A 23,336-nucleotide genomic window follows, 5' to 3' on the forward strand; every position below is an offset into this window, starting at 1 on the left:
CCTGTGCTACAATAACAACCACCCTTTCAGTCTTAACAATGACAACAAGCTTTATTGTCTACACAGTATACAGAGTGTATCTTCCTACACTTACCCAGGCTCTTGCCCAATAGGAGAGATTATGAACAATAATTTGGATGTAGAAATAAACGTAGCAATATTCACTAGAAAATTTTTCAGAGAAATTGTAAATTGGTTAATTAAAACATTCAGTTACACCAACAAATCTCCCATTCTTTGGGTTTGCTCATTATTAGAAATTTTGTTCATAATCTTGTGTACAATATTTTTCTCTCAAGTTTTTGGAACTTGTTCAAATTCAAAGATTTACATTGCACAAAGCAATTACACATTTACAAAATATGGTGCACAAAATGATGGATGACTTATAAGTTGGGCATATTCTGTGGAGAACTAAAAGAACTATGACTACAGACTTTTTATACAAAACATGAAGCAGTAAAAAAAGTTACCCGATAAATGACCCCATGATTAAATGTTACAAAAGCTTATTTTAATGAGTATCTAATGACTGTAACATGAATACATAAACATTCATTTTGATTTCTTTGACTTAAAATGTTTAGATATAAACATTCACAGTGTGTTCTTACTACTCACTAACTGCTCAACATTACAAGTCTAGTATATAATATATACAGTACATTTTAATGATTAATTTTGGTAAATCTGAAGTAAGACTTCAGTTTGCAGTTGTCATATGTTATCCCAGATACAGATACAAGGCTGCGGTCCCTGGTTCCAGAGTTCTGTCAGAACACTCCCTAAATTGGAACAACCTCATACCTGCTAAAGCTGACTGGAAGCCATGTTTGTGGTTGCTGGGACAATAAGTTCATTGCTATCAGATTTCTACAGCACCATGATTGCTTTAAATTACTTCTAATAAAGTAAGAAAGTATAGAAAATAAATTTCATTTCTTCCCAGCCAGTCCCTATGGAAATATTTGATGTTGATTAATAAACCACAAAACATGATATTTTCAGAGTGCACCACTTCCTTAGCACAAAACAGTCCACAAGACATGGATTCTTGGTGTTTCAAAGTGACACTTGGCAGAAGACGCTATTTAAACTGTTCCGCTGTCACTGTGACTATCGTGGTGCAGCCATACAAGCAGGGGGTTTACCAGCATGGAACTCTTCAATACACAGGTGACAACTCCAGCTCCCTGGAATGAACACATAACATTATCTCAGTGATTTATTTTAAACATAAGTATTTTAGAAGCAAATAAAGGTCATTTAGATTTGGGATTGTAAGCTGATTGTTCGTAATGATAGTGAACTGATGTATTTCACTCGCTGAATGCACTATTTGTGTGGTATTTGTCATTTTATCTTAAATTTCTCAATACACAGCTTTCTTTTGTACTATTTCTACTCAGAAATGGTTTATCAATCTGATGGAAAACGTAATGCATGTGACTGCTGATTTAAAACATTGGTCTCTATAAGTTCTGTAAGATCTTAACATTCCATGCAAGTTTATTCTTCCATCTCCAACTAACCATGTCCACTAAAAATGAATGCCTATTGTTAATCCTTTCATACTGGCATTGCACTACCAGAAGAATTCTCATAATTTTTAAAAGTACATAAGTTTTGGCAATGTTGCTTACCCTCTGGAGGTTCAGATAGAGGGGGTGATAGGCAGTACATGTGATAGCCTCTGTCACAGTCGTCACAAAACAGGAGTTGATCCTGGAATAATTAACAAATGAGATATACTATGAATAAGTAACATAAGAAAAAGAAAGTAATGATCAAATAAAAACATGAGCATTTAAACTTTGAAACGAAGCAAAAGTTTCCTCACTCAGAACAAATATTAAATTCAATTTCATTATTGAAACAAGTGGGACAGGACAACAACAGGACAGATACCAAAACAGATGAATAAAGAAGTCCTACACCACTACTACACTACTACTTACACCATTCAAGCCATTATAAAATCTGGGGAGTCTAAGCATAAAGTCTTATTTTCAAGTTATTGCTCAGTGCTTTAAAACTTTGTGTCTCAAGCACAAACACTTACATCATTATCAGATGTACCACATAAACCACAAACACTTACATCATTATCAGATGTACCACATAAACCACAAACACTTACATCATTATCAGATGTACCACATAAACCACAAACACTTACATCATTATCAGATGTACCACATAAACCACAAACACTTACATCATTATCAGATGTACCACATAAACCACAAACACTTACATCATTATCAGATGTACCACATAAACCACAAACACTTACATCATTATCAGATGTACCACATAAACCACAAACACTTACATCATTATCAGATGTACCACATAAACCACAGGACTTGCACTCTATACACTGCCAGGGATACTTCTTTACTGACACTATCATATTCTCTGTAAACTGAAGACAGGTTGGATGGCCTGAAAGATTGAACAATCAAAATTGATCATCTTAGCTTTTGTCGAAGAAGACTTTTTTCTCAAATCCCTTAAAGTAATGTATGAAAGAAAGCTAAAGCATAAAACAAGTTGGTCTTAAGACCACAATAAAACTAAAACGTGAATTACATGTACATTTGATTATTTCAATTTTTAATTTGACACTAATAACGCAACTAATGTTTTTCCTTTCTAAAGAAGGAAGTACATAACTTTTTGGGGGTATGAGACTGCCATTTGGTGAAAAAGCCAGAAAATATGGCAAAGGGTTCAGGGGCCACTTAGGCCAATGATATTTTTGGCTCCCAAAAAGTCAGAGATCTGCCGATAGTCGGAAAAATCTCATCCTTGCTTATCTCACAGCTGGCACTATAAACAATAGGATAATTTCACTTGTTTTTTTGCTTACACACATACAGGGGTTTATTATATCTCGGCTACACCCTGATATATTTACGCTCCTGTATGTATTATAAAAGACATATGTCCCTAGACCAGTCTTCTTACCTGATCTGCCACAGTCGGCACACGATACCAGCTCCTCCGACACCTTGGTTTTCTTGTTGAACGTTTCATCGCCCAGACAGAAGTCACAGTAGTTGTTTGGGGAGTTCTTGTGGCGGCCAGATTTTGTACCTGACGGGGCAGTGCTAGTTCCAGCTGGAAGAAAACCAGGTCACAAAAATTTGAGTAAAACAAAAATAAACCATCTCAATAGCTTTTCAAGATGTTTCATGTCTAGGATCACATATCCAACACCAAATATCTATGAAAATATAACATGTGGTTTGTTAAGCTTACCTTTCCAGTACACTTGTTTAAAAATTAATTTCTACTAGTTTATTACCTTCAAACTGACATCACTGAATTATTGAAAGTTGCTATCAATTCAGTTGTATAAAAATACTTCATGCTTCACATTGTTATGGGCATAAAATTGGGCAAAAATCAAGCAAATATTGTAAGGCAACAAAGGTCAGCTTTATGTAAATCGGACAAGCTTTCTGAATGAAAACAAACATGATAAGAAGCAGATAAACAATATTGTATAGCAGTCTAACTTGTAAGTTATACCTCTACAAGCAAAACCCTATGTTATGCAGCTGTTTAGTTGTGTATATTAAGGTTATACATTATATTAGAAAAAAAAGGTATAATCCATAAGTTCCTGTTATAACTTTCATCAGTTGGCCAAAGTTTTCCAAATCTGTAAGAAGCCCATGATATTGCAAAGAAGTGAAAATATTACAACTACTGAACAAATACATATAGTCTGTACCATGTCCTATATAAGAAATTAAAATAGAAGCGCATGTGCCTTTTATGTTATACTGTGGAAGTTTAGGGTGCCCAATGTCAAAATCATAAAAAAATGTTTGTACATAATAATAAAGACAAGAAAATATGGAAGTGTTTTGAATCATTGCTGCGCCTAAACCTCATTAAATTTTACTAACATTCCTAACATGCAAGAAATGTACATTTTAGTGATGACACAAGACAATAACAACTATAATCATGAATAAAAAATGGACATAGACAAGAAAGTGTGTAAACAAGAGATGACAGGACTGAAATGATGTTGACAATGGAAATGACCTGACTGCACTTACTACTGTAAAACTGTCACTTAGCAGTCATCTAATGAACTCACATGGTTTCTGCAAATCCAGGTCCTTTTAAACAGTGGTAAATATTCAGTTTGTGAGAAATCAGTCAAATGCATGAAGCCATGACAGTCAGTAAATGATCACCAAAGATACCAACATGCAAAAAACTCCAAACTTGTAAAATATTTCTGTCAAATCAGTCATGTACAAATTTAGAATGAGAGTTATTTCAAATTCATGATACAAAACTCTTGGCAAAGTATTTCTAAAAAATAACAGCCATGTACAACTGTGTAGTATCAGAGTAATTGGAAAAAGACGATTCCTGATACAAACACCCTGCACAATAAAATCCATTGAAAATAAAACCAATCATAACATTTGCCCAGACCAACTCATTCTATTTCAAGCAATTCAGTTACACCATCTGCTAATATATGGCCATTAAAGATAGTTCTCATCGAGAAAACACATCACATTATTAAAAACAGACGGACTGAAACTGTAATATTTTTACAAATTGCATTTTCCATGTTAGGAACCAACATAGCATTCTTTAAGGAGAGCCATTTACATCCACAGTTTAACCTGCATTAGACAAACTGCAGTTAGAAATAGAAAAAGCTTGAGAAATAGTAGAATGAGTTAGAGTGACATGGCAACTCGCTGTTACTATCATATTGTGGAATCTTTTACAATGTGTGTGGAATTTTAACTGATATAACCTGTCTTGATAAAATATAGGCTGTTATGGCTAGGACATTAACACCCCCACCCCCACCCCCAAAGGCAATGACATCCAAAGGCTGGATTTCAGTGACTATCCAACATTAATGTACAGAAACCATGTGATTTTTTAGATGGTCCCTCAAAAAAGATGCACAAGTCTACAGTGCAATGCATAGAGACAAATCAACAGAAAGAAAGAGTGCAAATGTTTTGATATGCAATTAAGAAGCAAAAAGAAGGAATCGGTTCCCAAACATTTGTATTTTGGACATGCACAGCAGGAAGAGGAATATGAATTGAAATTGTTTATACTTTTGCTGATTTACACTAATAAGTCCAATGTTTAAAAAATATTTAAAGGGTTTTAATGATTTAAAATATGAGTAAATTGTCCTGAAATTCTGTGCGCAATTACATGTAATTACTTCAACAGTATAAGGTTGTCAATGCTTCTAGCAAAAATACAAATATACCATTTGATTTGGATTATAATTTCAAGGAGAGAAAATGTATTTTAGCTAAAACATTCAATATGATGGCAAAACATATACACATGTATATAGATGGACAGCATGCTTATTGTCTTCCATTTTACTTGAACTCCATCCTACATTCTGCCTGAGTTCACATCAAGGTTTTCCCCCAGAAAGCCGCCCAGCCGTCATTAGGATGACCAATGGCCTTTAAAGATGGCCTATATTTTCAAAAAGATGGCTGTACGGCTTAAGAAATTTCTGGGAAATGATGGGTTGGGGAATTGGGTTGCTTAGGTTGAACTCCCTGTAAATTGGTGATAAAATTACAGATTCACCTACTGGACTTCCTGTGCCCCAAATCCTGGGGACCCCCCCCCCCCTCCCCCGTTCACATACACATATGCAATTAACTTCTGAAGCAAGGCATGCATGTAAAAAGCACATGATCAAAGCATTAAGAAAGCGCAGAAAAGAAGGCATAATATCCAAAGCACTGCAGTGGAGTATATAAAGTGATATAGGACTAACGAGCAGTCTCTGTACCCTCATCATTGAATGACGAGCTCTTGGGCGACTGTGTGTGTTCGTCCTCCAAACTGCTGTTATGGAAGTGAGTCAGGTGATAGGTCAGTCCAGGCCGCGTCTTGTAACGCGCTGAACACACTGAAAATTCACAGGAGGCTTGTGTAGGTATAAAAATAATTGATTATGGACTGTTATCAAAAAATAATGTCTCCCCACCACTTTTCTTTTTAATGACTTGTTGACATGCCAAGGTTTTTTAAATTTCGTGACATGACAGTTAACTTGACACCTTTATATAGTTTTACTGACAACAATGTTTTCTACCTGTTTCTCACCCCTTCTGCACAAAAGTTGAAAAAATATTACATCAAAAATGTTTTTATTTATTACCTTCTCTTTTTAATATACACTAATCACTAAAAACCATACAATGTGCAAAATTAAGAATTTGCTCTTTCAAAATCCAAGCTCTGGCTGGTCCAAATGTATAGCTTCTAAACAACATTCAAATGTCATGCACATGGTGATCTGAACAAATTACCAGAAATTAGAATGTAAATTTTCAATATCTAAATAAATTCAAATGGTTAAATCAAAAAGGAGAAGCTAAAATCTATACAAAAGATTAAAAAAAAACAAGACACTCAATGCATATGACAACAACTAGTATACTGCAGGACATAAAAGGCAAAGCTTGCTTACTGTCGCAAGAATATGGCTTTTCAACGTCATCATCCTTCATGGTCTCAGCGTGAGGTTTTCTGCCACGCCCTCTACCAGGCCCTCCTTTCTGCAAGTAAACAAAACCAAGGAGTTTAGATCAGTTATAGTACTGGATAAACAGAACTGACTAAAACCTGTCTCTAAGTACCATCTTGTTGGCCCACCCAGTACAGTTAAATCACCATAGGAAACCAATTTCAAACCATGCTAGTTGCTTATATGAGAGCGGTGTTGTGTTATGCCAGCCACTTATATTGTAATTATGGAAAGGAAGACACTAAAAAGACAACCCCGCCGCCTCTGTCAAACTGATTGCTAGCAGATATAATACTAAACAAGTTGTAGTGTACTCAGAAAATACATCCCAAATTAAACAGAAAACCTGCCAAAATTTCTGTTAGAATAAAAATAAGCAAGTACAAGATATTTCATCATACCTAATAAAAGAGTTATTCCTTTCTCATTTTAGATAGTTCAAAGAAATCTGAGAGACTGGATACAAATATGGTAGCAGGACAATTACTGGGGAGAGGGAGGAAGAGATTGCCTGGGAGGAAACTGTCCTAGAGTCACAAATACGACATTTGTCAAACTCATTTTATTTGCTGAATTAATCAGATTCCTTTACTTCCTATAACAACAAAATCAAAAGCATTAAAAACCTTTTTCTTCTTCTTTTTCACATAGGTCTCTTCATAGTCACTATAATCAGATTGGTTGTCAATCTCTCCAGCATCTGGTGGTTCACTGATCTCCTCATAGTCATCATACCATGTCTCCTTCAGGGCAATGTCTGTAGACACAAAGTCAGAGCTGGCTGTATGCACATTGGAGCTAGAGTTCTCATCTTCATCTTTCCTGGCTGCTGGGTTCTCTATAGTACTGATCTGGTGCATATCTGGCAAATATAATAATTATAATAAATTATAAGTAACAGTCAGAGAGGACATATCATTCATCATTAATTCTACTTTATTTAAATTTATGCTTTTTAATCAATCTTTCCTTTTCTTTTACTAGCGTTTTATTTTCTATTCTTTCTAGCCTTTTGTTTTCTATATTTTCTATTGTTAAGTCCACTGAACATAATTGGACTTTAGACTCTAAATGCATATCATTATCGCAACAAATCAACACGTGTACAATAATGAGCTCATCCAATCGACTGAAAAAAGAGTTAACTGGAGGACCATGATTGTTGCTGCCTGCACCAGGCCTGACACACTGATGATGATTATTATACATGCTAGAAATCCTTACCATCTAAGACATAGATGCAATTAGCCACTGAAGGCATAGGAAAACAGTTTGCCAGGGATTAAAGTTTTTCATATTAATAACAGCTTTATCTGTTTTAACTGTAAAACCCACCTGCTTCTCCAGTCTCTAAGTCTGTGACCTTGGTAATACTGATTTAACAATAAAACCCACCTGCTTCTCCAGTCTCTATGTCTGTGACCTTGGTAATACTGATTTAACAATAAAACCCACCTGCTTCTCCAGTCTCTATGTCTGTGACCTTGGTAATACTGATTTAACAATAAAACCCACCTGCTTCTCCAGTCTCTATGTCTGTGACCTTGGTAATACTGATTTAACAATAAAACCCACCTGCTTCTCCAGTCTCTATGTCTGTGACCTTGGTAATACTGATTTAACAATAAAACCCACCTGCTTCTCCAGTCTCTATGTCTGTGACCTTGGTAATACTGATTTAACAATAAAACCCACCTGCTTCTCCAGTCTCTATGTCTGTGACCTTGGTAATACTGATTTAACAATAAAACCCACCTGCTTCTCCAGTCTCTATGTCTGTGACCTTGGTAATACTGATTTAACAATAAAACCCACCTGCTTCTCCAGTCTCTATGTCTGTGACCTTGGTAATACTGATTTAACAATAAAACCTACCTGCTTCTCCAGTCTCTATGTCTGTGACCTTGGTAATACTGATTTAACAATAAAACCCACCTGCTTCTCCAGTCTCTATGTCTGTGGCCTTGGTAATACTGATTTCTTCCAGAGGCACAGCTCGCTTTTTCTTCCTCCACCGTTTGGCAGGGTATGAATAGATCTGGCCAGCACGGGTCCCTGAAATCACAGCATCACAGAGTTTTCATTATATCAAAATCATATTCAAATTATGAGATCTCAAGGCTCTTAATTCTTATAATTACATTGAAAATTTAAAAATCATTAAGCCCTGACAATTTCTCTTATATAATTTTAAAAGTTAAAGATGACATCTTCCACATTTTCTTGACTACACAGGCACCCTACCTGGCATTCTCTGTCTGTAACTGACCCATAGATTACTACACAGGCACCTTACCTGGCATTCTCTGTCTCTAACTGACCTATAGATTACTACACAGGCACCTTACCTGGCATTCTCTGTCTGTAACTGACCCATAGATTACTACACAGGCACCCTACCTGGCATTCTCTGTCTGTAACTGACCCATAGATTACTATGTCTTTGTGCCACTGCAGTATTGGAGTCAACATATGGCAGTCGCATCTGACTTTCCAAATACAATCTGCTGTTGTAACTGGCAGCATTTTCTATGGCCTCCTTGTACAACTGCTCTGGGGACAACGGAACCACAGGCAAACTGAAATACAACAAAACCATGTGAGGCGCATGTGGCATTGATGTGCAGGTTGCAATGCTGTATACCGCACATTTATAATTTACATGCAGCATTGCAATATATGACTCTCTTTACTTTACAAGTCTTTACAGAGGCGTATGGCTTAAATGTGAAATGACACTGAACGGCTGTTTCAGTTATCAAATTAGACAACATAAACAACAAACAACACCCCTAAAATGCATACTACTAACAATATAATGATATAGCAAATTGACTCAGAAATAACTCATAATTGGATAAAAGATATTTTTATTCATGAGGTGATGAGTGGCATTGGGTATTCGGTGTTTCCCTTTAAAAATAGTCAAAATAAGAACAATTGAAAAACCCAACTGATCATGCTTATGGTATAATGTGAAAAACTCATACTTTTACCAATCACATGTCATGACTACAGCGAAAAACGAACATTAAAGACATCTATACCTGGAACCTTTGTTTCGTGCAGGAGTAGCCATATTTGCAAGATAGTCTAATGATCAAGACAGTGTTTCAAATATCTGCCATTAGAATACTGATTTTGTCTATGTATAATTATGAATGTATATTTGAAGGATTTTTTGGGGAAAATTGGCAACTTCTTTTTTTATATTAACCGCAATCATCATACATTATCTTGTTTAGTAGTGCCACCTCGCGTCACAAGGTTCTTCTCGCGAGACTCGAGCAGCGCGATATTTCATTCTGCTACCCAAACAATGAGACATGTTCGTTGAGTTTTATGTCAAACAAACTTTTTAAAGGCAATTGGATTATTCTGCAATTGAAGTAACGGGAAAAAATAAGGAACGGAATTATATCAAGGTTTGTATTTTATTTAAACATGAATTTGATGTTAGATTTACTCTGGGCATATTTTGGGTGAAATTTGATCTGTGAAACAGGTTGATAGAAAACCGACTACTGCTGCTCCAGAACAACGTACACACACAGTGCTACGTTGTAGTTTAACAGCTGAGCTTGGCGTTATGTCACAGGATGAGGTACTTATATATACTGACTGTCATGAAATCCTTACACGGTAGAAATGATTGAGATCTTCATGTCAGTTGTCATTGTCTTTTTTTTTATGGCTGAATACAGGGTATATTTCAAATTAAAAATTAAATTTATTTTGAATTGATTTAAATTGATAATTGCAGCCATTATATTACATAAATGATGTTTCATTGAGGTAATAAATTTCCCTTGAGAAAACAACAGATTGTGGTATTTTCCCCAAAGGACCACTTACAAATTTGAACATATTGGCTTTTTTTTGGGTCAATGTGATATATTGAAGGGGAGCATTTTTCTACTTTTGAATGGGGAAAAAACAGAATGCAAAATTTTCTGGTGCACATTTCATCAAATGAAACATGATAAATAAAACTCTTAAAGAAGCAATTTCTGAATTCCTAAACATTTTAAACAGTGCGGAATGTATAGTATGTAAAAATAAATTATAGAGTCGCGTACATATCTGATTAAAATTGGATGTGGATTATTCTCAATATTATAATTTCAATTTTCAAGTGGTGCTTAATGATAATACTTTACCTTTTGTTTATTATTTTTAATCATTTAATTGGCAGAAAGGAATAATAATGATAATAGAAATTTAATAGTAATAATTGATAAAGAAAAATTAAAAATGTGTGAGGATAATTTTAAAAAAATGTAATGGTATTTTAACAATTTAGCACTGATTTGATGTAATTGCAGTAAATGATTGAGGTTAATTGAGAGAGTCTGGGTGGTTAGAGTTTTAGTAGAAATCGGGTTTTAAATGCTGAAGTGAAAAGGTTGCTGTCTTATGAATAAAGCCGACTATCATATTTTAATGCTAAATTCTAGAAAAATTATGAAAAACTTGAAATGGAATAATAGAAAAAATTACAAAATACATCAATGAACAAATTAAGTTGTTCATCCTAACAAGAAAAAATTAATGTTTCAGTATAGAAATAAACTGCCTTCTTCTGTTATCAATAATAAATTGAACAACATACTGGATCACATAGAAAGTGCAGTGCAGTCAAAGTAATGCAGAGTAATGGTGCAGACACCATGTGTTGGCAGTCAAAGAAGAACAGCAAAAAATAATGGTAGCCCAGTTCTAAGGAAGCTAAGAAATTCACCTTTGCAAGGCATGCGTGAAGACCTAAGTTCAGGAATATGTTCCTCAGACCAAAGCTGGTGGTACTATATAGAACCTGTACATTAAGATGTGATGTTCTAACACTTACCTGCCCTCCATGTTAGTGCCTTGCCCTCCTTGCTGTACCTCTCCAGTGTATACCCTGGCTATTTGCATAGGTATATTTGGTATTTAGCTTAGAAATTGTCTTCACAACTTAGGGATGGGAGGTTGCATAAACCTTGTAAAGAAGAGATTAGCTGGTGGCTCTAACTTGACCCCTAGTTTGCCTGGTTTTCTGTCTCCCTCATTCTGTGTGCCAGTGCCAGTCCCAGCTGAAACCTGCCAGCAAGCTGTATTGAACACTTGAGATATGAACTAGTCAAAGGTCTGTGTAAAAACTCATGAAATCCACATCCAAATGTGATTTTGTTGGTGACTGCATTAACCTTGAACATATAGTTTGAATTGGCTGGAGTAACTGGTGTAATTGGCTGCAGAGGAGACATAATAGGAAAGTTTGCCTGTATTCTAGAGGTAGACTGAAATCTAGGCTGTGAAACTCAGGGTGAACAGTTTAGGGTGTAGAGAGAGCCGAGCTGCGACAAAACTAGGGTGTTTATTGCTCTTGTTTAACTTAATAAACATTCCCAACATCACCTGCCTTGGTTTTATAACAGAATTTGCTGGCTGCTATAATGGAATTACTCCAAGAGAAAATCTGATTTAAGCTTCTCCTAAATTGTTTCAGTGGAGAGAGTGTCAAGAAGGGACCTTGGTGTAAAGGGGATTTCCAGCTCTGTAGAGCATTGGAAGTTTACAATTAAGGAGACACTGTAGCTCATTATCTACTTGCCAGAATAATAGGACTTCTTGAAAAAACAAAAAATAAATTTTAGGAAATAAAAGAATGTTTTCATCCAGCGATGTACTATATTTGTTATTCTTGCAAAGGAGGAAGAAAATTGCATTATATTTTAAATACCTCTGACACTTAGTTTATAATAACTAAATACATAAATTACATAATTGCCATAAGTCATTTTGTCAGCAAGATTTTCTTGAAGACATAATCTGCCTTCTAAAAAACCTCCAACCAAGTAATGTACTAATTCCCTGGGATGCTTAGTTCAGGTAGCTGGAATGTTCGCTAAAATTCAGGTAACTTGCAGATATTAACGGACATTTTCTTTGTTTATTTTATTCATTAACGTCCCATTACCTGTTTGAGTCAACAAGCCTAGAGCAGCGGTAAATTCAGTAGTTTCTCCCACGTTGACAGTAAGTGGCTGCAGTCATAAGCCATAGGACAACAGCTAAACCTAATTCTTACTGCTTCACTTCACAGTCTGAAAAGAGGGGCTACTGACACTTTGTGCAAAGAATTTTGTATGCGTTATGCAGGTAAAAGGTTTTCAGTTATTCGGTCAGAGTTTATTATCAGAGAGTGGTATTAATTTCATGAGTAAATGTAGAATGAAGTGTTCATATTTATATTGTACTGGTAGGTAGATGAAAGTTGAAATGTTTGATCTGAATTTATTGTTTGGAAAGATTTAGAATGTCAAGTTCAACAAATGAGTAAGGGAACAGTTCATAGATATAAATGTCATTTGGTAGGTATATCAAGTTCAGGAGATAATGTTTTGTGTTGTGAAGTAGAAGTCACAGTTCAGCAGAGTGATAACTGCAGTACAGGGAAGAACATGATATTGTTGCTGGTGAATAATGGATGAAAGGTTTCCAAAATCTGTGATGTAGAACTGAGCCGTCAGTAATTGTAATGCTTGTATTTAATTCTCTACACACTCCATACTGATAGAGCTAGCTTAGAGCTATATTTTCATCCACTCCTCAGAAAGCTGTACTGTAAGTGTTTAATGTAAATTTTGGTTATACTAGTACATGTATAGGTTTTTGGTCATTTTGGTTTCTGTGTGACAGAAATTTGTTTGGGAAATTGTGTCTTTAATAGTATTTATATCCCTTAACTTGAGGAAAAATAATAAATTATCATAAGCTAATATGTTGTGCAAATACAGTGAAATTTAATTTTTTAAAAGGTTATTTGCCAAAGCAGCTTTCGTTAAAAGTTTTGAAAAATCCTCTCATCTTTACATCTTGCCTGGTAAATTACAGAGCTGTGTCCATGTAGATGTAGATTGTAGACTTTCATCCCTAGAATACATGGTTTCACTTGACCTGGGAGGGTTTGTTTGTGTTAGCAACAATATTCAGTGAATTCTCAACTGCATTTAGTTATAGTCTCAACTCTCCTATCAGTCAAATAGTTTGCACTCTTCCATAAGGTTACACAAGTGTTACCAGCTGACATTTTGTGTGGTAAACCAGTATTTTTATAGGTATTTATAAATGTTTACAATAGATAATTCATTTTATATATGGACAAACTACCAATTTTGGGTTATTGTAAAAATTTCAACCCCAGTCCAATTTCAGCAAATATACTGTAACTTCAAGTTTTCATTCTGAAACCTTTGCAGGAATTTTAAAATGAACTTTCAGGCGTGGAAGCATAGGACTTCACATAATGTATTGAAATTATCATCTATCAATATTATGTGACCACTAGGGTCATTTGGTGTACATTGAAATGGTCAGTTAGTATATTTCACACCTCCCCCCTTGCCCCCCCCCCCCCTGGCATGGGGCTGGTCTGTTGTGATGATAAACCATACATTTTTTATGAGCAGTGACTAATCACTGCTGCCATTGTTCTATAGCTCTAATCAATAAGGTGCGACATATAGCACATTTATACCTCATAATAACCAGACACTGATGAGATTCACTAAAATTAGTCTAGACAATTATTAAATTAATTCCTTTAGAATATCGTTCATAAACGTGTATGAAATGTGATACTGAATTCAAGGGTGATGATACTTATATCTTCAGTTCTAGGTATAAAACTCTTGTATTATGTATATAATACTAGGTTGATAATTGTGTATTCTGTGTCTTGCCACAGTAGCATTTGTCATATATACCTTCAACCTGCACAGAATTATAAAACACTTTGGTTGTACAGTGGCTGCTGGCAGTCCTTGAAAGCAGGAAACATAAATGACACATATTAATGGCAGCATACCAAGAGTAACAATAGATATGTGACAGAGTTCTAGATGGTGGTGCCACTCTCTCATTGCCTGGGGGACTTCTGGAGATAAGACATCACAGTGAACTGGTGGGGAGCCATTGCCAGCACCTGCTGTTAAGGTGTTATATCTACAAACTTGGTACAATTACTGTATTTAGTGGTATATATACATGTATACTCTAGTAAAATGACAATCTGGACAATATACCCTAAGTTGAGGTAATATAATTGTAATATAATTGATTGTTTGTACTTTCAGACCTGTAAGCAGGATAAGGTGGGGGAGAGAGTAAAATGAGGAAGAAACACATCAGTTAAGAAGCAGTGATAACATACAACATGGATTCACCTGAGCCTCAAGATGATGATCTGAAAGGTATGAAGTCTCTCTCTCTCTCTCTCTCTCTCTCTCTCTCTCTCTCTCTCTCTGGTCATTTTGTTACCTAGGGTCAAGTTAAGTTGTTTTAGTAATTGCAGCTTTCTAAGTAAAAAATTCTTAAAAGCAAAATAATCAGATTAGATATCAGATTTTTTCAGACAATATTTAGCTCAAATTTTCCATATCAAATACCTTCCACAAAATGATAAAAAAGTCTAAAAACAGTAAAAGCATTATTTTAATATGTGAAAGATATAAGAATATAACTTTGACTAAAGATGATCAATATTATAAGTTAAGAAAGTATTTAAATTTTTTTGTCTAACTTACCCTTGATTTAGTGAAAATTTATCATTAAGCAATTTTGAAAAAAAAAAAAAAATTAAGAGTGACCCAAAAAATAAAAATGACATACTCTGTACATAGATATTTAGTAGTAGAAAAATAGAAATATTTAAGGTGTTTAGACACAACAGCCAATCTTTAGAACACTACTGTCAGTGACTATATTTGGCATAAGTCAATGAAGTACAGAATATTATACCAGATTATGTAGGGGTAACAGCATACATTGTTATGTTCATGTAAATTGTTACAATCATGATATTTCTGGTCATTTGACGTAAGGGTGGCCTCGGGATTATAGCCGTCTTGATGTCATATATAGCTTTCTATCAATAACCACTTAAATCTAATGCTATTTAAATTTATGTACACAGTCATTTAAATCCTACACAGTACACACCACAATGCAGTTCACTATTGTAAATATTTCAGAAAGGACATATTGTAAAGGGTGGATATTTGTCCCTATGAAGGTAACAAGGGTTTACTGTTATTCTATTAGTACCCTTGTTTCTTTAACTCTGACCTAATTATTGACAGATCACATAAGGGTAGAATTTTAGGTTTTATTATAGTAAAATGTATACACATTCTTGTGGTTATGGTCCCAGGTGAAGTAAAAGATACATTGGCCACTGAATTTTCGTCTCTCAAGAACAGTTCGCCATGTTCCAGGAAACTTCACTAAATACAACTACATCTATTACACATTTAAGTTTTGACCTAATAGCCTAAATAACAGTCATTTGTTGTTCAATACAAAAAAGGGTATTCAATAGTACTAGTAGATTTATGTAATATTGGTCTCGGCTGTAATGAAGTTTTTTGTAATTTCTTTGACGATGTTTTCTTTGCAGACTGCCACAGCCTCTATTGAACTTTGAAAAAATATACAAAAATTTCAAAGCTAATTAAAATTGGAATTAAGAAGTGGGGTTGGCCTGCAGGTTCTTACTACATCATAATGTCCTTTTATTGACCCCAATCTCTCTCTCTCTCTCACAGACACACACACACACACACACACACACACACACACCCTTGGCAGTGATACACATTGTAATTCACCTCCCAGCCCCATACTGTATATACTACCCAATATCACATTGTGACCAGTTGTTTAGGTCATGTGGGAAAGGTGACAGCCATTGTCCTGTAGTTCTTAGATGGAATCAGTATTGAATAAACAGATTGGTTACTTGAGTCCACATTACTACCACTGGGTCACTGCTACCATACAGGGTGTGTTTTTAGGCATCAGTGAACAGTTTCTTTCCTGTCCTATGTGCTAGCTTCAACATTGGACACAGCTAGAATAATGTTAGATAACTGTTTTTTGCTTGACTTACTGAAATTATATAGCTTATGTCATGTTTCGAATTATTGAACCATTCAAATGGTTGAATAAATTAAAGGGATTGAGGAATGTTGTGCAAGACAGCAGCTAAAGTGTATAGTAGTTATATGTACGTACAGTGAATAACTGTGTGTGTATATATATGTGTAAGACATTGTAGGTACTACACAGATTTCTTAGTATGTTATTCATGCAGCTTTCCCAATGCAATGCTACAGCTGTTACTTCACTTCACTTCTCCACAGAATATGCACCAATCATCACCTCCATTTTAAATTGAAAAATATTGCCTTGCTGCTGGTATTAGCAGTGACCTCTCTACAAGGTCTCTTACTTGACTATATTCAGTTTGGAAAAAAAATTAAATTCTGCTTTTGCTGTTATGACTGTATGAATTAAAAAATTTCACTAATCCTGGGATGAATTTTAGTTAAAGCTTGTAATTGCATGAACAAATTTCAATTAATTTTTATCAGAGTATATAACATCCATTTTGTTGTGTGGCTGAATAGTTATTAGTTTAACTGCAGCTGTAAAAGACAGAAACACTTTGAAAGAGATAGACTGAAAGCAAATTAGTTTAACTGCAGCTGTAAAAGACAGAAACACTTTGAAAGAGATAGACTGAAAGCAAGCAATTGGTAATAATTGTACGTACAGTATTGCTGAAATTTTCAGGCAGAAATTTTCAGAGATATGGCCTTTTAGCCCCCTTCCCCCAACCTAAAGCATAGTACTTTACTTACACCCCATTTCCACAGATTTTAGATCGATCTATCCCTGTGGGGAGTCTCACTAGATTACTGGCAGCTTAGCTGGCTAATTAAGCATCTGTCCTGCCTACTAAAAGCTGTAAGGGGGTAATTAACTACCGTGCTCAGCTGACATCAGTTTAGCGTGAACCTCTAGGGATTTAGGTCAATCGAGATGGATCGATCTATATTTATGGGAATGGACTCTTAGTCTTAAGTTTTTCAAACAACCCTATTGTAAGAAGAGCAGTAGTTGACATATCAGCAGTCTCACAGTGAGATATATTTACACTTGTCAACCCCTCAGTGGGTAGCTGCTTGTACAGAGATGTATCTTTACTGGTGTCTTGATCATTTTAGGTGAGCCTGAATTGTTAGTACAAAAATTTAACATGTCTTGATCATTTCGAATGAGTTGGAATTGTTTGCACAAAAATTTATCTTGTCTTGATCATTTCAGATGAGTTGGAATTGTTTGTACAAAAATTTATCTTCTCTTGATCATTTCAGTTGAGCAGAAATTGTTAGTGCAAAAATTTATCTTGTCTTGATCATTTCAGACTAGGATCCAAAATAAAGAGGATAAGACAGTGGCTCAAACTTCAAAGGGAGTCTCCCGCGGCGCGTGTCTCATGATGCCTTCGGGTTGGTACGGCGAGCCTCGTTTTCAAATGACCAGGTAGCTTGTCTACGGCAGAGTGAAACGAAGGTCCCGCTTTAGTCGCGTTTTTTTCATTGTATCCGGAGAATTTCGTCAAAAGACAAGAGGAGCTGATTAAGGAATATGCAGTGAAGCACCGTGAGTATTTATATTGCAGTTTGTAGCTTCAATAGACAGTAATATCAATTTCAATATCCCCGTCCGTTAGATTTGCAAAGATGGCGGGCAAATTTACACTGCCGTGCATGTTTACGCTCTCGTTGTTATTTGGCGGATGCACTTTCCGAATATTTGTCAATGCAGAGTTATTCGGAGTACAGTTTTGATATGGCAACACCTTGTAATGTGGGAAACGAAATAAGTTGGATTGTAAAAAGAGCGTAGAAATAGTGCCCCCAACGCCAATAATGGCGGAGCGATAGTTCTGGGAGGTAGTTTACCTATACAAAAAAACTTTACATGGGACTGGCTTGCTAATTTTAAACCCACATCTATATTGTACGTTTTATAACAAAAGACGTTACGATGGATATTAGTGTATTAGAGTTTTTATTCCAGAGATATCAAGGACTTAAATTGCCTAATCACTCTAAATTCAACATGGCCGAACGATGTAACGCCGCGGGCCCCTTCTTTTAGATACAAATGCACACAATTATAACTGATATGTCTCATTTTAAACCTGCATCTATATTGTATGTTTTGGGACAAAAGACGTTACGATGGATATTAGTGGATTAGAGTTTTTATTCCAGAGATATCAAGGACTTAAATTGCCTAATCACTCTAAATTCAACATGGCCGAACGATGTAACGCCGCGGACCCCTTCTTTTAGATACAAATGCACACAAATATAACTGATATGTCTCATTTTAAACCTGCATCTATATTGTATGTTTTGGGACAAAAGACGTTACAATGGATATTAGTGGATTAGAGTTTTTATTCCAGAGATATCAAGGACTTAAATTGCCTAATCACTCTAATGTCAACCTGGCTGGATGGTAAAAAACATGACCTTTTTCTTCATAAAAACATATATGTTATTTATTTTTTAACAATGTGGTCCAGAGTTAGTATAACACTGACTGGTCGGGTACATAGTAATACATATTTCTTTCCTCAGATGCCAATTAAAAAGAGAAAGAAGATAGGCAAGAAGGTTAAGAATGCCCAGGCCAAGAAATATGGTAAATCAGCAAAGATTTCCAAAGACACAACTACGTATCCAAGGACAAATGACAACAGTGGTAAAGGTTTTTGCATTGTGTATTATACAAATAACCAGGTGAATTTTATAAATGAAACAAAATGTTGCTGTTATATTCTTATTTAATCTGCCAGCTTGCAACCAGAGTCTTTAATTTTGGAATGCTGTGAATGTGGTGTATATTATTATTATCATCTTAGATGCCTGTAACATTAAGTTATTTATGATTATTATTAAAACTGGAGTTCTAAATGTTTCTTTCTTATGCAGAATGTGTCGTGTCACGTCAACAGTTCATTGACTCTGAGGATGACATGCCTTTGAGCAGTCTGAAAGATGTTTCTTCTGACAACTCAGAGACTCAACAGTCAAATGGTAAGTGATTGATACAATGGATTGGTTTATTTTAATTAATAAAGTGGTTAACATTAATTTATTTGGTATTTTTAAAACTGGAGTTCTAAATGTTCCTTTCTTATGCAGAATGTGCAGTGTCAAGTCAACAATCTAGTGAACCTGAGGATGACATGTCTTTAAGCAGCCTGAAGGATGTTTCTTCTGACAACTCAGAGACTCAACAGTCACATGGTGAGAATCTTATACAATGAATTGCTTCGTTTTCATCTACTTTGTTCCCTACAACATGAAATTCATGAAGTGTTAGTCAGTTACATTAGTTCACTTATGAATAATCTTAAGGTGCCATTTAAATAGTTTTATATTTAAGGATATTCTATAGAATTTTCCAGTGACACCTTTATAAATTTTATTGTTTCCAATAACACATATTTTCATTTTTCATTTAGGGTCCAGTATACCAACATTTTTTGACAGTCTGCAAACCTGTGCCACTGGGGATTGGCACTTCATGAAGGGTCCATGTAAAGTGCATCTTTACAAGATGGTGTTCTTTTTTTTTTTTAACTCTATAAGCCATGATTAATAGATAAATGGTGTTGTGGTGACAATTTTGTTGATCATAAATGAAATGTTTTGAAGTTTTTTGGGGTTTCAATTTGTTGATAAACTTAGATAAGTAAATGTGTACAGGTTACATTTAACAGGCTGCATCTTATTGGGAAATTACAGTGATGAATTGCATGAACAAGTGAATTCGTTTAATAAACTTATTTGAACTGTACATCTGGATTTTTTTCACTTGGTGTTTAGGGGGAGAGAGAACTTTCAAGGGATATTAACTGTTCATTTTGGCCAAAAAATGGCTTTTCCTGGGGTAAAGGACAATTAACCCGTGCTAACCAATGGTTTGTGAATTCATTCTGACATTCAAAGTTAGTCCCTGATTTTTTTTCTAAAAGTTTTCTTTTTGTAGTATTTTCTTAAGAGATTATTACAGAGTGCAGACATCTATGGAGAACACACAAAGTGATGGCAAGCATAGATTTCAGAATAATTTGATTAACCGCTGTTGTTGTGGTATAATAGCATTTATTTTATTTCTATGATCAATGCATTCATTGTGAAATTTGGATCTCTTAGACAGTTAAATGACAGTACAACGCAACAGAAAAACCCAATGTCTATTCAATCTATCAAATTACACAAGAAATCTGAGTTGAGTGTAAAAAGAGTGCTAAAGAATTTCCTTTACAAGATACAGTAACTATTTACTAACAAATCATCTACTTAACACGCCCTAAATAATTTCCACCTCGGATACAAACAGTAATATTCTAATGTCAAGTAATCTCTTAAAATGCACTAAAATATAACTTTCTACATTTGACGTATATATATACTGTTCACATCACTTCACAAATACTTCATGTTCCCAATTTGACTCATTTTGAAGATGATTTATTCTTAAGAGATTTTCTTAGCCCCTTTTCTTTCAGAGTAGTTTTTGTGATCTGTTGGTACTTTTCCAAGAGTTTTCTTCGAAAAGAGTTCCCTCTAATGGTAATATAAAGACGTATGAACATGTACATAAGGTCCATTTTTACCTTGGTTGTTGCACCTGTTGTCAATTTCTCCCAGTAAAGCCCCCTTTACACTGGACGGCGTCCCTTCTGCGTCCAGCAGTTCGGCCCCATTTGAGAGTTAAAGAATTATAATACTTTACGTGCCGACAACTGGCCGATCATTGAGCATTCATTCTGATACCAAATCGATGCTCGTGCCTCCTTATTAAGACCACAGCGATGCCAAATTTCATGGTCGCAGAAAGGACGCCGTCCAGTGTAAAGGGGGTATAAGAAAGAAGTAAAGAATTTTTCAGAGCAGAATCCCAAATTGGAGAAGTTAAATTGCCATGATGGTAGTGAATGAGGGTTGGTGTCGAGAATTGTTTGCTAACAATCTCCTCAAGCAATCTTAAAAACAGAAATAACTCATCTGATATGTGAAATAGGCCTCCTCTATCAAGAGTATTTACCCACTTACATGTATTCTTCAAATACCCAGCAGCCTGACTGCCTTTCCCCATCATCATTGTTTTAATAATGTCACTGTAATGAGGCTTATTCTTTTTACATTTATCCGATAGCTTTCGGCACATGGCTCCTCCCACATATCTCAATGCTTGTTGTTCCAAGTTTGACATTGAGGGTTTGTCAACGAATGAAGAATATAGTTTTGTGTCCATAGAATCTCTGTACTTAACAGTCTCTTTAAAAAGTGCAGTCACTAAGGTATGAAATGTTTGCTTGAAGGCAAATGAGCAATAATGCAGACCAGTGATTTCAGCCAAAAATGTAATTCCCTTTCTAGTAAACTCGGATTGTGTCCTGAGTAAGTGAAACTGTGACCACATGCCTTCCACCTGTGCACTTGGGAGGTTTTTTTTGTCCCCAGAAGTCAAAGCATCCCAAATAAAAGTCTCAAGCCATTTAGGAACCTCTGACAATCTTGAGTGAGTGACTTTCAGGATTTCTAGTGCATTCAAACCATCCTCAGATAATGAATAAATGCTGTCCCCCAAAACTACATCAATTGCAGTGAGTAGAAGCATCAAAATATTCTGGGTCAACTTCTCTCGGGACAATGCTGAAGCACGCCCCACTGCTGGCATTGGTTTTCTACGGGAAATAGTCTCTAAAGATAATCAGTATAAAAATTAGGAAAAGAATAATACCAATATCTAATACTGATACAGAAACATTTGTTTATGTTAGAAACAAAACTGGTAAAACCACAAATGTACATATACTTAAATGTGCAAAGGTACTGTATATGTGGTTAAGATTTTTAAATATACATGAATCTCTATTCTTTATTTAATACTCACTCGCTTTCTTTGTTGGTGGTGGTATGATCTCATCCTCCTCTCCTTCAGAATCATCTTCAAAGCTACTGTTTAAAATACTCTCCCAATCAAAATTTTCATCGTCCTCAAAGAACACAAAATCTTCCTTCCCATACATGGTGAAGATGTGTAGTGCACAAATGAAAATTGAGTCTCCTTATATAAGACCCTGATTATGCAATTTCACAATGACACATGCCAAAAAGTAATGAGTCAGTGACATCTTTTGAAATGCCACCATATAAACACAGGTAATCATGGTTGAGTGAATTTGTTGTGCCGTTGATTACGGCGTGTCAACTGGTGACGCGTGATCATTTAAGTCACCAGCATTGTTGAACATCATTGGTGAAATAGCTTATCTGTATGTTATGATCTATTAAGTACGTTCTGTTAATTATCTAAAGTTTGTTTGTCACAGCGACACTCCGAGCTTGGCCTTCGCCGACAATTTGCTGTTATTGTCCTTCTTGGAATCTTCTAACAAAAACATATTTTACGTACAATAATGTAACATGATACGAAGTGAACACTTCATGTCGCATAGATAATTCAAAAATCGCCGGAACGACTGGCAAAACCAATGCACATTTTCATCTATTTCATGTCTGCGTGTTACAATTACCTGTTATAGCCCTTTTTTCTTCTTGTCTGAAAGCATGCTGTTCTTCATAATATTCCAGTGACAACTTTATTTTTTGTTAAACACAATATCAAAAAAGAACGTTATGGTATACAGACCCATTTTTTAATACTTCCTGCAATATTTAACGTTAAAACATTTCACGAAATCAACCGCGTTTTGAAACTTACAACCAACATGGCGGACGGGAACGTAGCAACCGCGAGAATATACGGTAATGTGCGATAACTGCCTGTGCACGCTTCGTCACGCTAGCCTGACCACACGCTGTCTACGCTATCAAAACAGCTTAACTAG

The 23,336-nt window shown here is 35.4% G+C and overlaps 4 protein-coding genes across 12 annotated transcripts in view; 2 read left to right on the forward strand and 2 right to left on the reverse strand.

Annotated features, from left to right (window-relative positions):
• Nucleotides 1-32: 32 nt before the first annotated feature.
• Nucleotides 33-11,565, reverse strand: LOC106181496 (zinc finger protein DPF3-like). Of its 6 annotated transcripts, none has more exons than XM_087003003.1 (10): nucleotides 11,415-11,565; nucleotides 8,966-9,144; nucleotides 8,501-8,620; nucleotides 7,192-7,427; nucleotides 6,509-6,596; nucleotides 5,825-5,944; nucleotides 2,974-3,126; nucleotides 2,336-2,448; nucleotides 1,644-1,725; nucleotides 33-1,193 (listed from the first exon to the last, which is right to left on the reverse strand). In XM_087003003.1, the coding sequence occupies exons 1-10, from the start codon at nucleotides 11,480-11,482 to the stop codon at nucleotides 1,117-1,119; spliced, it is 1,236 nt and encodes a 411-aa protein (XP_086859129.1). In that variant the 5' UTR covers nucleotides 11,483-11,565; the 3' UTR covers nucleotides 33-1,116. The 6 variants fall into 6 exon arrangements, with proteins under 6 accessions (XP_086859129.1, XP_086859127.1, XP_086859130.1 ...); XM_087003001.1 differs by having other exon boundaries at nucleotides 5,810-5,944; nucleotides 11,415-11,562; XM_087003004.1 differs by lacking the exon at nucleotides 11,415-11,565 and adding an exon at nucleotides 9,613-9,801 and having other exon boundaries at nucleotides 5,810-5,944.
• The window catches only part of LOC106181521 (uncharacterized), a 31,608-nt gene continuing 18,099 nt past the window's right edge, over nucleotides 9,828-23,336 (forward strand). The window contains exons 1-2 of one of the 3 annotated variants that reach the window (XM_013565931.2): nucleotides 9,828-9,990; nucleotides 14,686-14,802. In XM_013565931.2, the coding sequence (XP_013421385.2) occupies nucleotides 14,766-14,802 (37 nt within the window). In that variant the 5' untranslated portion in view covers nucleotides 9,828-9,990; nucleotides 14,686-14,765. Of the gene's footprint in view, nucleotides 9,991-12,686; nucleotides 12,710-12,786; nucleotides 12,810-14,685; nucleotides 14,803-23,336 lie in introns of those variants that run through there. The other 2 variants (XM_013565929.3, XM_013565928.2) reach the window with 2 other exon arrangements.
• On the forward strand, nucleotides 17,870-20,272 carry LOC106166949 (uncharacterized). Of its 2 annotated transcripts, none has more exons than XM_013545614.2 (5): nucleotides 17,870-18,058; nucleotides 19,048-19,171; nucleotides 19,402-19,506; nucleotides 19,615-19,719; nucleotides 19,938-20,272. In XM_013545614.2, exons 2-5 carry the CDS (start codon nucleotides 19,048-19,050, stop codon nucleotides 20,072-20,074), a joined length of 471 nt encoding a protein of 156 aa, XP_013401068.2. In that variant the 5' UTR covers nucleotides 17,870-18,058; the 3' UTR covers nucleotides 20,075-20,272. The 2 variants fall into 2 exon arrangements, with proteins under 2 accessions (XP_013401068.2, XP_086859137.1); XM_087003011.1 differs by having other exon boundaries at nucleotides 19,048-19,111.
• On the reverse strand, nucleotides 21,233-22,961 carry LOC106165018 (uncharacterized). The gene is made up of 2 exons (XM_087007033.1): nucleotides 22,379-22,961; nucleotides 21,233-22,185 (listed from the first exon to the last, which is right to left on the reverse strand). Exons 1-2 carry the CDS (start codon nucleotides 22,512-22,514, stop codon nucleotides 21,233-21,235), a joined length of 1,089 nt encoding a protein of 362 aa, XP_086863159.1. The 5' UTR covers nucleotides 22,515-22,961.

This window comes from Lingula anatina, chromosome 2, assembly GCF_051362555.1.
Source record: "Lingula anatina isolate TDL-2025a chromosome 2, LinAna3.0, whole genome shotgun sequence".
Lineage (NCBI taxonomy): Eukaryota > Metazoa > Brachiopoda > Lingulata > Lingulida > Lingulidae > Lingula > Lingula anatina.

What these genes read in the sequence shown, in the direction of transcription:
- LOC106181496 (XM_087003001.1), bottom strand. Translation starts at nt 11,482, where the DNA reads ATGCAAATAGCCAGGGTATACACTGGAGAGGTACAGCAAGGAGGGCAA. An exon ending in TTACAGACAGAGAATGCCAG is followed by an intron (nt 8,621 to 8,965) that starts GTAGGGTGCCTG and finishes CTGTGATTTCAG; the next exon opens with GGACCCGTGCTGGCCAGATC. An exon ending in TCTATCTGAACCTCCAGAGG is followed by an intron (nt 1,194 to 1,643) that starts GTAAGCAACATT and finishes TGTTCATTCCAG; the next exon opens with GGAGCTGGAGTTGTCACCTG.
- LOC106166949 (XM_013545614.2), top strand. Translation starts at nt 19,048, where the DNA reads ATGCCAATTAAAAAGAGAAAGAAGATAGGCAAGAAGGTTAAGAATGCC. An exon ending in AGAGACTCAACAGTCAAATG is followed by an intron (nt 19,507 to 19,614) that starts GTAAGTGATTGA and finishes TTTCTTATGCAG; the next exon opens with AATGTGCAGTGTCAAGTCAA. An exon ending in AGAGACTCAACAGTCACATG is followed by an intron (nt 19,720 to 19,937) that starts GTGAGAATCTTA and finishes TTTTTCATTTAG; the next exon opens with GGTCCAGTATACCAACATTT.
- LOC106165018 (XM_087007033.1), bottom strand. Translation starts at nt 22,514, where the DNA reads ATGTATGGGAAGGAAGATTTTGTGTTCTTTGAGGACGATGAAAATTTT. An exon ending in ACCACCAACAAAGAAAGCGA is followed by an intron (nt 22,186 to 22,378) that starts GTGAGTATTAAA and finishes GATTATCTTTAG; the next exon opens with AGACTATTTCCCGTAGAAAA.